At 40.4% G+C, this 16,812-nt stretch overlaps 1 protein-coding gene across 1 annotated transcript in view; it reads left to right on the plus strand.

The window, feature by feature from the left end:
• Positions 1 to 16,812, plus strand: part of Slf2 (SMC5-SMC6 complex localization factor 2) — a 60,380-nt gene that overhangs the window by 35,879 nt on the left and 7,689 nt on the right. Inside the window, exons 12-18 of the mRNA XM_008845563.3 lie at positions 991 to 1,093; positions 1,788 to 1,964; positions 3,778 to 3,875; positions 4,987 to 5,074; positions 6,701 to 6,832; positions 7,174 to 7,251; positions 14,130 to 14,216. Coding sequence (XP_008843785.1) covers positions 991 to 1,093; positions 1,788 to 1,964; positions 3,778 to 3,875; positions 4,987 to 5,074; positions 6,701 to 6,832; positions 7,174 to 7,251; positions 14,130 to 14,216 — 763 coding nt within the window. The remainder of the gene's footprint in view (positions 1 to 990; positions 1,094 to 1,787; positions 1,965 to 3,777; positions 3,876 to 4,986; positions 5,075 to 6,700; positions 6,833 to 7,173; positions 7,252 to 14,129; positions 14,217 to 16,812) is intronic.

A 16,812-nucleotide genomic window follows, 5' to 3' on the forward strand; every position in this document is an offset into this window, starting at 1 on the left:
AAGCTGGGCACAGCAGCCTGCACCTGGAAAATCCTACCTACTCAGGCAGCTGAGGCAGGATGATTGTAAATTTGAGGCTTGCCTAGGCCTCAAAGTCTCAAAGACTGTTTCTGTCTCAAAAAAGTTTCATAGGCCTAGAGATGACTCAGCAATTAAAAGCACTTGGCTGTTCTTCCAGAGATCCCGAGTTCAGTTCCTAACATCCATATCTGACAGCTTACAACTGCCTGTAACTGCAGCTCCTCAGGATCAGACTCCCACTTCTGGTTTCCAAGGGTGCTCTTCACATGTGGCATTTATTCACATAGACATCCACATAAATAAAAATAATAAAAGTAAATCTTTTTTTTTAAATCAAACTGGGCATGGTGGTGGTGCACACCTTTAATCCTAGCACTTGAGAGGAAGAAGCAGGCGAATATCTATGAGTTCAAAGCCAGCATGATTTCAGGCCAACTGGAAACTACAGGGAGACATCTCAAAAAGACCAAAAAGAAAAGGAAAAAAAAAAAAAAAAAAAAAAAAAGAAAAGAAAGTTTGGGGGCTGGAGAGATGGCTCAGCAGCTAAAGCCCTGACTGCTCCTAGAGAGAACCCTGGTTTGGTTCCTAGAACCTGCATGGAGGCTAACAGCCATCCCTAACTCCAGTTCCAGGGGATATGATGCCCTCTTGTGACCTCTGTGGGCATTGCACAACACTGGTGCACTTATATGCATGCAGGCATAACACTTAGACACATGAAATAAAGCTGGGTATGGTGACACATACCTTTAATTCCAGTACTCAGGAGGCAGAGGCAGGCAGATCTCTGTGAGTTTGAGAGTAGCTTGGTCTACAGAGTGAATTCCAAGCCAGCTAGGACGACATAATGAGATCCTGTTCCATAAAAATAGTTGTTCAGTATTTCTTACAGCCAGTGAATTGTTACATCTAGTTTCATATTGCTTTCTCAGCAGTTCTCACGTACATTCTTTATTCACTTCTCAATAGTTCTGAAACCCAGAAAACCCTCGGGGGGAAAGGAAGTGAAGACTCAGCTTGTAATCCAGTTTTTTCAGCTCTTCCTGAAACCAACATTTTAAACGTGGTTAAGGTAGGAAAAAACTTGTCTGTGTGTTTTTGGCAAATGGCCAGAACCAGTTTTGTTGTTAGTGGTTTAAAAACGCCACTAGTTTCTTACCAAGTGATTTTGCTAGTTTCTCACAAAGTAGAATTTCTTAGAAATAGTATGTGTGTTAAAAGTGGATTTTTGTATATTTTTGTTTAAATATTAGTAAAAGGAAACTTTAGATCAGAGTTTCACCATGAAAATAATTTTAAAACCAGTAGTTTTTTAGAATTATGATGATAGATGAAGAAAAAAAGGTGTTACAGCATAATTTAGAGATCATGAGTTAATAACAGGCAGGCATGGTGGCCCATGTCTTTAATACCAGCATTCGGGAGGCAGAGGCAAGTGTGTGTACCTCTGTGAGATCAAGGCCAGCTTGGTCTACATACCAAGTTCCAGGCCACCTGGGGTTACAGTGAGACTCTTATCGCAAAAAAGAAAAGAACTTAACAGTGTGAAACATTTTATTGGCTGAATCAAGTTAATAATAATCATTTTGAAAATGGAGAAGAAAACACATCATCTCATTCTACTGTTAGTATCTCTGGCCTTTATAGACATCTCATACTTTTTATCTGTGTGGTTCTGTTTTGCATCTTTTGTTTGAAAGTGTTTTCAAATTAAAACTGAAAGTGAAAATTTTTTTTCATTTGTTTTGTCTGTCCATCTCTGTCAGTTTCTAGGCTTGTGTACATCTATATATCCAGAAGGATACCAAGATCGGGAAATAATGTTGCTGATTTTAATGTTGTTTAAAATGAGTTTGGAAAAAGAACTGAAACAGATTCCTTTAGTAGACTTTCAAAGCCTCCTTATAAACCTCATGAAAAACATCAGAGATTGGAACACAAAGGTAATGTTTCTTAAAATTCAGGTGTTGCCCCAAGGGTGGTGGACACACACACCTCTAATCTCAGCATTTAGGAGGAAGGGACAAGAAAAACAGGCGTTAAGGTTATCCTTGGCTACATAGTTGGCTACACAAGACTGTCTACAAACAAAAAACCTTTGGATGTTGGGTATGGTTTTGTTTTGTTTTTTGTTTTTTGTTTTCTTGGTCTTTTTGAGACAGGGTCTCCCTATAGCCCCAGCTGTCCTGGAACTCACTGTGTAGACCAGGCTGGCCTTGAACTCACAGAGATCTGCCTGCCTCTGCCTCCCAAGTGCTGGGATTAAAGTGTGCACCACCACACTTGGCAGGGTATGTTTTTTTAAGGTTTTTTTTTTTTTGAATATGTTTTTCACCTGAATGCCTCTATGTGTACCACATGCATGCAGTTCCCAAGGATGCCAGAAGAGGGTACTAAAACCCATTGGAACTGGAATTACAGATGGTTGTTAGTTGCTGTGTGGGTGCTGGGAACTGAACACCAATCTTCATCTGCAAGAGCAATTCGTATTCTCAACTACTGAACCATCTCTCCAGCCCCAGGTGTTGGGGTTTTTAGACATATCACAGTTTGACTTTCATATGCATTCAGGTTAGGGGGTTATAAGCCCAGTTAAAAATCTTTTACATGTGGACCAGGCATAGTGGCACCCACCTTTAATCCCAGCACTTGGGATACAGAGGCAGATGAATATCCTTACATATTCTATTGAGTTCAAGGTCAGCTGGGGCTACAGGCAGACCCTGTCTCAAAAAGACCAAAAATCTTTTACATATGAAAAGGAATTGACAAATGCACTGTGTTTCCAGGAACTATATTATTTAAATTAATAACTGAATCCTTTCTAAAAGTAGCTATTTATTAAACATTTTATTGGAGATTTACTGTGGTCTAAGCATTTATAAGTGATTCAATACCTTTGCCCTTATGGAACTATATATTATAATATGTCAGATTTTAATTAAGTGTTACAAATTAAAATAGAGCAGGACTTAGGTGAAGAGAACAGCAAAGTACAGATTTGATGTCCTCACCTGAATCTTCAGGGAAGGCCTTTAAGAAATGACATGATACTGACAGCCAGACTTTGAGTTGAACTTCTATAGCCATATAGAGGATGAGCATGGATAATCCTAATAGGCCTTTTTAAATAATTACACTTTTTAACCATTTTTTGGTGTAAAATCTAAAGCATCCATAGAGGCAGGGAGGATTGTAATAAACTGAGTAGCTGTCACCAAGCTCCAGAAATTATCAGGACGTACTCAGTCTCATCATATCTATTAATCACACCTCATACTCACCAGATTATTTTGAAGCAACTGTTAGACTTTTAATAATACCAAAGTAGATAGCTAGAGTATAGGTCAGTATAGAGCACTTGCCTAGTATGCACAGGCTCTGAAATTACATCCTCATCACCAGAAGTAAACTAAAGTACTGTTGTAGGATCCTTAAGTTAAGAATTTTCAGGTCAGGAATATGCATGACCTTTGTGTTTCATTGTACACATTTGGAATTTCTGTTTAGATTATTTTATTCTTCCAAGAAAGACCGCCAGGTAGAGAGCTAATGTAACACAAAACAAAGCAAAATTAACTTCTCTTAGCTGTGTTTGTTCTAGAATAATTTAAGATAAAGTAGAATCTGTATTATGTGCATTTTAATACGTTCTAAGCTCTAAGCACTTTAAAAGATTGAGTGTGTATATATTAGCGCTCCCAATCAAGGCAAGAAGGTATGCAGATTTGATTCTTTGCTTGTTCTCTTTTTCAGGTGCATGAACTCTCTCTGGGCATAAATGAACTCTCCAGTCATCCACACAACCTTCTGTGGTTGGTTCAGCTAGTCCCTAACTGGACATCACGTGGAAGGTACTGAAAAGTGAGATAAGTGTTAAGAAGTTTTATAGTGCTTATCTAATTCAATGCTTTGGGGCTCTTCTCTAGAGATAGGGTCTTGCTGTTTTGCTCAGACTGGCCAAAACCACCTGCCTCCCTGCTGAGTGTTAGGTTTACAGGCCTGTGCCATAACAGTCAACTTGGAGTTTTTATTTCTAGTCATCATTTTTTTTTGAATGTTCAATCAAATCCTTACATATTCTGTTGAAGGAAAAGGCATTGAAGTCCCAATTTGCTACTTAATTCAAAATACAGTTCTTGGTTTTTATTTTTAGTTTGTCAGATAAGTCAGTATAGATAAAATGAATTAGCTTTGTTTTTCCTTAGTAAGATTATTTATTCCAGCAATAAAATAGGTTGATTTTCTATAAGTAAATTAGCAACATCAAGGATAAAAGTTCTTATTTTACTGATCTATAAGCAATTTCTTTCTCTCTTTTTTTTTTTTTTTGAGAAAGTTCTCATGTAGTAGAGGATGACCTTGAACTCCTGAGCTTCCTGCCTCCACTTTCTGAGTACTAGGATTACAGGCATGTACCACACCAGGGCCTAGTGTATGCCATGCCAAGCAAGCACTCTACCAACTGAACTACATCCCAGCCTAGTTAATTCTGACTTTATGTGCTTTTTTTCATTTTCTTGTAGCCCCAAATGGCCTGGAATTCACTATGTAGACCAGGTCTCTCTTACTGAGATCCTCCTGCCTCTGCCTCCCGAGTGCTGGGTTTAAAGGTATCTACCACCATGCCCGGCTATATGCATACATTTTACATGAATATTTACTGTTCTATAATAGTTGATATGTTTGGTTTTTGTTTATTTTGTTTTTCTGTTTTTGTCTTTTTGTGACAGGATCTCTCTGTAGCCCCAGCTGGCCTGGAACTCACTATGTAGACCAGTCTGGCCTCGAACTCAGAGATATCCATCTGCCTCCCGACTGCTGGAATTAAAGGCATGCACCACCAGGCTGATATGTTCTTATATGGCCTTGAAAACCTCTAAGACTATTTTTGGTTCATTTACTTGCTTCTCAAACAGTATTGTGTAAAATACATTGTAAATACCTTTTAATTTCTAATTCCAGGCAGCTGAGACAGTGCCTCAGTCTAGTGATTATTTCAAAGCTTTTGGATGAGAAACATGAAGATGTCTCTAATGCCAATAATCTGCAGGTATAGATTCATTTTTGTTTCGATAAATGAGCGAGTTAATTAGGTGTTGGAAAAATGGATGGATCATAGATCAGAAGTCCTAGTTAAATATCATCTTTTAGGCATGGATTAAAATGGAGATGGTATCATAGCCTATACCATTCAGAATAGTTGTAGACAGATGAATTATTGTATAAATAAACTATTAGGGAAATTATAATGTGCTATTGTATAGCTATGACTTTACAAATTTGTTCAGTTTATCAAGATTAGCAGTATCACAAGATTATACATTGTAGGAGCTGGAGGGGTGGTTCAGCAGATAAGAGCACTGGCTACTCTTGCAGGGTGCTCTTGTAGAGTACCCAGGTTCGATTCTCGGCATCTACACAGCAGCTAACAACTGTCCCTAACCCCAGTTCCAGGGGAATCTGATGGCACTGCACAACCTGGGTGCACTTACACACTTGCAGGTAGTATATCCATACATATAAATTAAAAATTTTTTTAAAAAGATTAGACATTACGAGCTATTATATATTTGCTGCATCTTATACCTGTTTTAATATTATAAATGGCCCTTTTAGATTGTAGAATCTATTATGGTTTGCCTCCAGTTCTTACCTAGTAGTGGATATGCTATGTGTAAGTATGCATAAAAGGTCTTATGGAAACTCCACTCTGAGAACTTCTGAAGACTTTGAGCAAACAATTATAGTACCAATAGTACTCTTAGGTGGATTTGAAAATTCACCCAGAACTTGGTCTGGGTGTTCCTGTATTGTTATTTGAATTGCCTTTCACTGCAAGGTACTCTATTGGGTCCTAGGAATAAATTTAAAATGAAACAGATTAGAAACTCTCCCCTGGAAGACGTAATATAGTGGTTGAAACAAAATACACAAAACATTGTAAGAATAGTATTAGAGGTGTGCACAGATGCTGTGCGACATAAAGATTGATGGGACATCTGGTTTCTACTTTAGTCTGGTCGAAGCAGATTTGATTCTAGATATATGGGCACTATTCTTGAGCCAACAGGATCATTAACAAGAAGCTCTTGATGGTTTAAGTGATATTTATGAACACCAAGAGATCCAAGATAGGATTTCTGCCATTTGCCTACTAACTTTGGTATACCTGGCACCTTTTCCTTTTTTATCTATAAAAAAAGACAACTACATGAATAATTGACCCTCAGACTCACTACTTGATGTAAGCCAGACTTGGAATTCACTGTGTAACCCTGGTTGGCCTCAAACTCCCATGATCCTCCTGCCTCAGCCTTTCAAGTGTCTGGATTACAAACATGATAGATAGTGCTTCTTTTTAGAATTTAGTGACTGTCCACAGGAAAATTCAACTTTGCTGACTTTCAAACAATCTCACAGAAAAAGCATTCCCTATGACCTCTGTTACAATATCATTAGGTTTCTTCCTAAGCATTTCTCCTGAATTACAAATACTAAATCTTTAACTTAAAATCCCTTCTTAAGCAATTGAGAGCTTTGAACTAAAGAAGGAATAGATGTTTTAGAACTGTGAAGAAAGGGTAAAGGGGCAGAATGGCCAGTAGACACACTGGGGGAAGTTAGCCCAAGAAAGAACAACTGTGTTGTTTAGTATTGACCACTCTTCTTTTGACAGATATCAGTCCTACATCGCTATCTTGTGCAAATGAAGCCTTCTGATTTGTTGAAGAAAATGGTCTTGAAGAAAAGGGCTGAAGAACCAAATGGAACTATTGATGACAGTCTTCATTTAGAACTTGAAAAGCAGGTATCTAGGGCTAGAGCTCAAAGTGCATGCACATAAGGGAGAAAGTGATTTTTTTTTTTTTTGTCATGAAGTTCTTCAGTAGAATTGAGGTTAAAGGATAGTTTGTTAGTAATTAAATGTTGAAAGTACTTTTTTGTAGCCCTTGCGATAGGGCATTTGTGACATGGTGAAAGAAAGCACTGATTTAGAAATCAGAAAGCCTGGTTTAAATGCATAGCTTTTCCTTCCCTACAAATGAATTAAATGCTTTATCTTCCCTGGGCAACTTTGCCTAATAAGGAAACTGGAATGACATTTATATGCTAGTTTTTTCATGGGTATTTTCTTCATTCCTCCAACAGGCATATTACCTGACCTACATTCTCCTTCATTTAGTTGGGGAAGTTAGTTGTTCTCATTCTTTCTCTTCTGGACAACGGGTAGGTAATGCTTAGTGTTGTTTTTTTGTTTGTTTGTTTTTGGGGTTTTTTTGGTCTTTTTGAGACAGGGTCTCCCTCTAGCCTCAGCAGTCCTGGAACTATCTGGCCTTGATCTCACAGAGATCCGCCTCCTGAGTGCTGGGATTAAAGGCGTGCGCCACCACACCCAGCTAAGTGTTGTTATTTTAAGTAGGTATTTCAATTGGTGGAATGCATGAGCATGTATGTATTAGAAGAAAACTAAAACGTTGACTGGTTCTGCTGTAGAAATCCCAGTGTGCACTGGAAAATAAGGAGTCATAGTACTCTGCAGCCGTATTATATTGAAATGAATTATTTCTCTACAAATGTCGTATTTGTTGGAGTACACAGCTTAATGATCATAACATGGCAATAGTATAATATATTCATAAGGTGCCAGGTCACCAAATGGACTGGCCTTTAGTTGACTTCTTCCTACCTCCTCTCTGTTTCTTCCCACCTCCACTCACTTTTTTCTCTTTAGAAAAACTAAAATGTTTCTAAAACTTATTTAGAGAGACTGTGAGATGATTCAGATGATTCCAGGCCTGATAACCTGTGTTTGATTCCTGGATTCTACATGGTGGAAGGAGAGAACCAACTCACACAAGTTGTCCTCTGACTTCCACACATGTACCATGGCCCATGCACACCCACACACATAAATGCATAAAATAAATTTTTTTAAAATGTTATTTTGAGCTGGGCGTGGTGGCGCACGCCTGTAGTCCCAGCACTTGGGAGGCAGAGGAAAGCAGATTTCTGTGAGTTCAAGGCTAGCCTGGTCTACATAGAGCCCTAAGCATCAAGGACAAGGTGAAATTCACAGCACAACAAATGTGTCATAACAATAGATATAAAGATTTTGGGGCTGGAGAGATGGCTCAGCAGTTAAGAACACTAAATGTTCTTGCAGAAGACTTGGGTTCAAATCCCAGCACCCACATGGCAGCTAATAGCTATCCATAACTCCAGTTCCAGGGGATCTGACAGCCTCTTCTGTCCTCCGCGGACATTGCACGACATGGGTGCACTTGCCTATATGCAGGCAATACACGTTGTATACACATAAAAATATTAAAAAATAGCCAGGCGTGGTGGTGCACGCCTTTAATCCCAGCACTTGGGAGGCAGAGGCAGGCGGATCTCTGTGAGTTCAAGGCCAGCCTGGTCTACATAGTGAGTTCCAGGACAGCTCGGGCTACAGGGAGACCCTGTCTCAAAAAGACCAAAAAAAAAAAAAAAAAAAATGTTATTTTGAAATAACATCTGTGAGTTGGGGAGATGACTCAGTGGTTAAAGGCACTTGCTGCTCTTGCAGGCAACCCCGGGTTCATTCAGTTCCAGCACCCACATGGCAGCTCACAATTACCTATAACTCCAGTTCTAGGAGATCTGATGCCCTCTCTTGGCCGCCAGGGACACCAGGCATACACATGATGCACATGCATGCATGTAGGCAAAACACTTATAAAATAAAAATAAACCTTAAAAAAGAAAGAACATTTTGGGACTACAGGGAGACCCTGTCTCAAAAAGACCAAAAAAAAAAAAAAAAGAACATTTTTCTTCAAAGTTAAAATTAAGCTGATGTTAAGTCAGTCTCCTTCAAATATGCATTTCTGAATTCTCTTTCCATATTAAGATTTTCATTATTTATTCATTTATGAGGGTGTGGATGTAGTGTGCATGTGTGGTATAGACCCACATGTGTGTGCAGGTGTGTGCACCTCTGCACATTCTCAAAGGCCAGAGGAAGATACATGGCATCCTGCTGTATCACTCTGCCTTATTCCCTTGAGATGGGGTCTCACACTAAACCTAAGCTGCAAACTGCAGCAGTCTCTCTGCCTCCACCCCCACCTTCCTCCCACATACAGCCCTGGGGTTACAGGTACGTATCAGCACACATGGCTTTACATGGATTCTGGAGATTTGAACTCACGTCCTCAAGCTTGTGCCACAAATGCTTACCTGTGGAGCCCATCTCACCAGCCCAAGATTTTTCTGTTGAATTATTCTATACTGGTACAGAAAATTCTAATTTAGTTATTTGTTTCATACCTTAGCTGTTATTTCAATACTAAATTTATTTTATTTAATTTTTTAAAAATTGTGGAGATAGAGTCTCTTATAGTCCAGGCTGACTTCAAATTTACTGTTTAACAGATACTGGCTGTGAACTCCTAATCCTCCCAACATCTGCCTCCCAAATGCTAGGATAATAGGCATGTGCCACCATACCTGTCTGTAATCCCTAGTTCTTTGGTTTTGTGCATGTGTTTGTTTTGTTTTTCTGAAACAGGGTCTCACTATGCAGTTCTGGAACTCGCTGTGTAAACCATGCTAGCCTCAAACTCAGAGATTTGACTGCCCTGTTCCCCCCAAAATGCTGGAATTAAAGGTATATAATCACCATGTCCAGACAATCCCTATTTTAAGATGTAGTATCTCTCCTAGTCATGATAGAATGGTTTATATCTTTTGTTTGTTTTCCATTAAAACAGTCTCATGAAGCCTAGGCTGGCCTCCCAGTCCCTGTGTAGATGAGATTAACCTCAGACTTAACAATCTTCCTGCCTCTAGCTCCCAAGTACTGAAATTATAGGCATTTGGTATCATGCTAGGTTTATTCAGTTCTGGGGATCAAACCCCAGGATTTTGTGTGTGCTAGGCAAGTACTATGCCATCTGAACTACTTTCCCAGCCCCATTGTTTGTCTTTTAGGTTAGGGTCTCCCTATATAGTCCAGGCTGACTTTGAACTTGACCCCCCTACCTGGAATTAACAGATGTGATGTCACACCCAGCTCCTGTGTTTTTGTGAACACTGCTGTAGAGTCTAATATAGTCTTCTTGCTAATGTTCTTACCTTGCCTTTATACTTTCTGAGGGTTTTTTTTCTACTTAAAAAGTAATAATTTTTTTTTAAAAAAAATTTTCAGTAGGGTCTGGAGTTAATTATTTAATTGGTAAAGTGCTTGCCTAGCACCCACAAGGTCTGGGGTTCAATTCCCTACTGAAAAATTTAAAAAATAAGTTTAAAAAAATTTTTTTTGTTGTTTAGAGACAGGATTTCAAAACATTCAAAAACTTCATCCTCCTGCCTCTGCCTGCCTTCCAAGTGCTGGGATGACAGGTATGAGCCACCATGCCCAGCCAATAACTAATACTTATCTTTGTGTTTATTTAATTTCATTTATTTCTTTAAGACAGACACTCAGAGGCAAGCAAATCTCTATAATATCAAGGGAGGCCAGGTTGGTCTATATAGTAAGTGCCAGGCCAGCTGATGCTACAGGGAAACCCTGTCTCAAAAAAAAAAAAAAACAAAAAAAAAAACGGCAGACTCTAAACCTGTAGGCTCAGGTCAGCCAGAACACACTATGTAGCCTAGGTTGACCTCAGACTCATATCAGTCTCCTATCTTAGCCTCCAAAATGCTGGATTGCGTGTGTGAACACTAAACCCAGATATTTATGGTTTTTATATGATACGTATATAATAAATGTATATTCAGTAGAAAGTCAAAGACATATGCAATTTATTGCTCTTCCGTAAATTTGTCCATAATTTATGCCTACACAAAACTGGCATAATTCTTTTAGCAAAAATGAACTGAAAATAATCCTGTTATTTGCAGCTTGATTGTTTTTTAACTTTAGGATATGTGCTTCTAATAATGCAACGACAGAACTTTTATTGATGAACATTATATGCAGTAGTATAACAGTACTTACTTTTGTAGCTCTAGTCAATTGAATAAGCTTATATTTAGGATAATTTCCTAGAATTGCTAGGTCAAAAGTTACAAATGTTTCAAATTTTAATTATTTTAAAGTAACAGCACTTTTTTTTTCTGTAAAACGTCAATTTACATTCACTAACTATATAGGAAAATGAATTATCTTATATCATATGCTTGGCTGGGCATGGTGGCGCACGCCTTTAGTCCTAGCACTTAGGAGGCAGAGGCAAGTGGATCTCTGTGAGTTCAAGGCCACCCTGGTCTGCATAGTGAGTTCCAGGACAGCTGGGGCTACAGAGACCCTGTCTCAAAAAGACAAAAAAAAGTTAAATTTTTTTTTTAATTTATTTTTACGTGTATGAGTATATGTAAGTGCACCCATGTTGTGTTAATGCCTGTGGAGATCAGAAGAGAGTATTGGATTCCCCTGGAACTGGAGTTACAGACGGTTGTTTGCCACCATGTGGGTACTGGGAATCACACCCAGATCCTCTGCAAGAGCAGCCAGTGCTCTTAATCACTGAGCTACCTTTCTGGCCCAAGGAAAAAAAAAATTTTTTTTTTTTTTTTGGTGTTTTTGAGACAGGGTCTCCCTGTAGTCCCAGTCAGCCTGGAACTTGCTATGTAGACCAGGCTGGCCTCGAACTCACAGACATCTGCCTGCCTCTGCCTCCCAAGTGCTGGGATTAAAGGCGTGTGCCACCATGCCTGGCCAGAAAAATTTTTTTAATTGAGTTTGTTGCTCTGTTAATGAAAGCCTATGCTGACTGTAGGTAGTCACTCACACCTATAATTCCAGAACTTTGGCAGCTGAGAAAGGATTCCCAGGAGTTTGAGCTTGGGCTATATGTTGAGTTCCTGGCCAGCCTTACAGGATAAAGCACTGCTGTCTCTAAAAAACAAAACAAAGCTGGAAATGTAATGGTGTAATCCCATCCCCTCAGAGGCTGAGGCAGATAATCAAAAGTTTAAAGGCAGGCTGAGCAACATAAGAGAAGCGAGGAATGTAGCTCAGTGGTTGGAGCACTTTCTCACATGCTGGGAGTACTGTATTCAATCCCTAGTACTGGCGGGAGAGGAGGAGACTAGTCAGGATGTACTTGGCTCATGCCAGTCATCCCATCTACTCTGGAGACTAAAGAGGATTGCTTGCACCCAAGGGTTCAAGGCCAGCCTGAAAAATATAGCCATACTGTATCTCAAAAATAGAAAAATACAATAAAAGAAGACAGTGTAAAAATATAAAGGATAATAACAGCAGTCGGGGCAGAGTTCAAGGCCAGCCTGGTCTACATAGCAAGCTCCAGGCCATAGTAAAACCCTGATAGGGGCTGGAGAGATGGCTCAGCAGTTAAGAACACTGGCTGTTCTTGCAGAAGACCTGGGTTCAAATCCCAGCACCCACATGGCAGCTAACAACTGTCCGTAACTCCACTTCCAGGGGATCCGACAGCCTCTTCTGTCCTCCGTGAGCATTGCACGACATGGGTGCACTTACCTACATGCAGGCAATACACGCATACACATAAAAATAATAAATGTTTTATGCTGGGCGTGGTGGCACACGCCTTTAATCCCAGCACTCGGGAGGCAGAGGCAGGTGGATCTCTGTGAGTTCAAGGCCAGTCTGGTCTACATAGTGAGTTCTAGTACAGCTGGGGCTACAGGGAGACACTGTCTCAAAATAAATAAATATTTTAATTAAAAAAGATAGGTAGGTAGGTAGGTAGGTAGATAGATAGATAGATAGATAGATAGATAGATAGATAGATAGATAGATAGATAGATATAGCAGGTAAAGTGCTTGCCACACAAACCTAAAGAACCCATGTAAAGATAGGAGAGAAGCCACTCCGGAAAACTGTTCTTTAAGCTCCACCCATGTGTTGTGGCATAGATACACTCATGCACATAGACATAATAAAGTTTAAAAAAAAACAGGGTCTCCCTGTAGCTCCAGCTGACCTGGAACTCACTATGTAGACCAGGCTAGACTTCAACTCACAGAGATCCACCTGCTTCTGCCTCCTTAGTGCTGGGATTAAAGGCATATGCTACCATACCCAGCACTGGAAGAATACTTTTTTTTTTTTTTTTTTTTTTTGTCTTTTTGAGACAGGGTCTCTCTGTAGCAACAGCTGTTCTGGAACTCACTATGTAGACCAGGCTGGGATCCACCTGCCTCTGTCTCCCAAGTGCTGGTATTAAAGGCATGCGCCACCACGCCCAGCTTGGAATAATACATTTTTTTAAAGTAAGTAAAACAAGAGCCAGGAGTAATGTCATATGCCTGTAATCTCAGCACTTTCATGCTCAGAAGGTGGAGAAAAAAGTATTATGAGTTTAAGACCAGCCTAGGGCTCCATAATAATGAGATTCTATCAGGCATGGTGGTGCATGCTTTTAGTCCCAGCACTCAGGAGTCAGAGGCAGGCGGATCTCTGAGTTCAAGGCCAGCCTGGTCTACATAGTGAGTTCCAGGTCAGCTGGGGCTACAGAGAGATCCTGTCTCAAGAAAAAAAAAAATAATAAAGTTTTTCTTCATAAAGGAAAAATAAGAGTCAGGGTCTCATTTATAAAAATAAGTTGTCAGGGTGATCTGGGCTCAAGCAGTCCTCCTTCCTCAGCCCCTCAAATAGGAGGGACTCTTAAGCATGTGCCACACCACACCTAGGGCTCCTTTGTATATTAAGATTAACGGGGCTGGAGAGATGGCTCAGCAGTTAAGAATAACATTGGCTGTTCTGGCAGAAGACCTGGGTTCGAATCCCAGCACCCACATGGCAGCTAACAACTGTCCGTAACTCTAGTCCCAGGGAATCCAACAGCCTCTTCTGATGTCTGTGGGCATTGCACGACACGAGTGCATTTACCTATATGCAGGCAATACACACATACACATAAAATAAAAATAATAAATATTAAGAGAAAAAAAAGATTAACTAGCAATAAACCATAACCATCCTGTGCTCAGGGGAGTAACTACTCTCACTAATAGGACTCCATCAGGTAGGCCTTGAAATGATTTAGTCATTTTAAGTGCATCGTCTCTATTCCTTTGCAATGCTTTAGAGTATTTTCATCTGTTGCCTTTGTTTTGTCTTGTACAGAAACACTTCGTGCTACTTTGTGGGGCTTTGGAAAAGCATGTTAAATGTGATATTAGAGAAGATGCAAGACTTTTTTACAGAACTAAAGTAAGTATGATTTTTACTTTGTATACATGTAGAGGTTGGAGGACAACCTCTGATATCAGTCCTTGCCTTAGACCTTAAGACAGGGTCTAGCAAGCTTTTGAGCTCTGAGGAATTCTGTCTCTGCTCTGTCTCCCATGTCTTCTGGGATTACAGATATGTACTACTAAACCTGAGTTTATATTGATTCTGGGAATTTGAACTCAGATCCTCATGTTTGTGTGCCAAGCACTTTACCCACTGAGCCATCTCCCTAGTATTTTTTAAAATATTTATTATTTTTATTTTATGTGTATGCATGTATTGCCTGCATGTAGGTAAGTGCACCCGTGTCGTACAGTGCCCAGGAGGACAGAAGAGATTGTCGGATCCCCTGGAACTGGAGTTAACAGACAGTTGTTAGCTGCCATGTGGGTGCTGGGATACGAACCTGGGTCTTCTGCAAGAACAACCAGTGTTCTTAACCACCTAGCATATTTTTTATGTATTATTAATGACGTTTGTTAATCTTAGTTACTTTAATATTTAAGGACAAGCCAGATGTGTTGTGCTACCTATAATCCTAGCACATGGGAGCTAAGGCAGGAGAAGCAAATCCCAGGCCAGCTTAATGTACCATAGTGAGACCCCTCTATGAAAAAAAAGAAATATAAGGAAGAGAAATATATAAGCCTCTCCCCAAAAACCATGCAAGGGCTTATGGGTGTCACTTAGTGGCAGGGTGCTCAAGGCCTTCTGTTGTCTCCTCGGCACTGCCAAAAAATTTTATTTGAAGACCATAAAAAGAACTTTTTTTGAGACAGGATCTCCCTATAGCCCCAACTGGCCTGGAACTTGCTGTGTAACCAGGCTGGCCTTGATCTCACAGAGATCTTCCTCCCTCGACCTCCTGGGTACTGGGATTAAAGGCATGTGCTACCAAGCCCAACCCATAAAAAGGGCTTTTAAAAAATTAAGATGGACTGGAGAGATGGCTCAGGGGTTGAGAGCACTGGCTGCTTTTGCAGAGGACCCAGGTTCGATTCCCAGCACCCACATGGCAGCTAAAACCATTCTTAACTCCAACTCCAGAGGATCCAACACCCTCTTCTGACCTCCACAGGCATTGCACACACATGGTGCACTTACATATACACAAGCAAAACACTTGTACATGTAATGCAAATAATTTTTTAAAAAATCAAGAGTCGGGCTGGAGAGATGGCTCAGTGGTTAAGAGCACTGACTGCTCTTACAGAGGACCCAGGTTCGGTTCCCAGCACCCACATGGCAGCTACAAGCCGTCCTTAACTCCAGTTCCAGGGGAATCCGAAGCTCTCTTCTGACCTCTATGGCATTACACGACATAGGTGCACTCACATACATGCAGGCAATATACTCATACACATAAAATAAAAATAACATATAAAAATATTTAAAAATTGAGTTTTATTATATAGTCCAGACTTGCCTCAAGCTTTTTTGTGCATGTGTTTTTGAGACAGATCTCACAATGTAACTCAGGCTTAGTGCTGGGATCACAGACATGAAACAACCACTCCTTGCCTGCCTCAAGCTTTTTTTTAATTCATCTCGTATTGGTTGCAAGTACTACAGCATATGTTGGCAGTCAGAGGACAACTTGTATGAGTAGGTTCTCTGTCCATCATGTGGGGTCCTAGGGATTGAACCTAGGTCATTTGGCTGGGTGGCAAGTGCCTTTACCTGCTGAGCCATCTCATCAGCCCAGCCTCAAGCTCTTTCTCATCCTACCTCAGCCTCCTGAGTACTGGGAATACAGATGTTAATCATTACTCTCCATTAGGATTTTTAATAACAAATCAACTTCTGCTAGATATTTTTGTTTTTGTTTTTTGAGATAAGGTTTCCATGTAGCCAAATCCAGGTCCTCTGCAAGAACAGTCAATGCTCTTAATCTGTTGAGTCATCTCCCTAGGGCCTAGATCATCTTTTTTTTCTTTGAGACAGGGTCTCCCTTGTAGCCCCAACTGGCCTGGGACTCACTATGTAAACCAGGCTAGCCTCAATCTCACAGAGATCCACCTGCCCCTGCCTCCTGAGTGCTGGGATCAAAAGGCATGTGCTACTGCACCTGGCCAAAAGAGTTTTAAAAAGCAGTCATAGGGGCTGGAGAGATGGCTCAGCGGTTAAGAACATTGGTTGTTCTTGCAGAAGACCCACATGGCAGCTAACACCAGGGGTTACTGGGTTACTTCTGACCTCTGCGGGCATTGCACGACATGGGTGCACTTACCTACATTCAGGCAATATATGCATACACATAAAATAAAAAATTTTTTTTTAAAGTCATAAAGTAGCCGGGGGTGGTAGCACACGCCTTTAATCCCAGCACTCGGGAGGCAGAGGCAGGCGGATCCCTGAGAGTTCAGGGCTACAGGGAGACCCTGTCTCAAAAAGACCCAAAAAAAAAAAAAAAAAAAAAATCATAATGTAAAATAGCAGCTCCCAGTAAGTTTCAAGTTTTATCTTCAAAAGTTGACTCAATTCACCAGCGTGGTAGCGCACGCCTTTAATCCCAGCACTTGGGAGGCAGAGGCCAGCCTGGTCTACATAGTAAGTTCCAGGACAGCTGGGGCTA

Source organism: Nannospalax galili, unplaced genomic scaffold (genome assembly GCF_000622305.1).
Source record: "Nannospalax galili isolate Female #2095 unplaced genomic scaffold, S.galili_v1.0 scaffold161, whole genome shotgun sequence".
NCBI lineage: Eukaryota > Metazoa > Chordata > Mammalia > Rodentia > Spalacidae > Nannospalax > Nannospalax galili.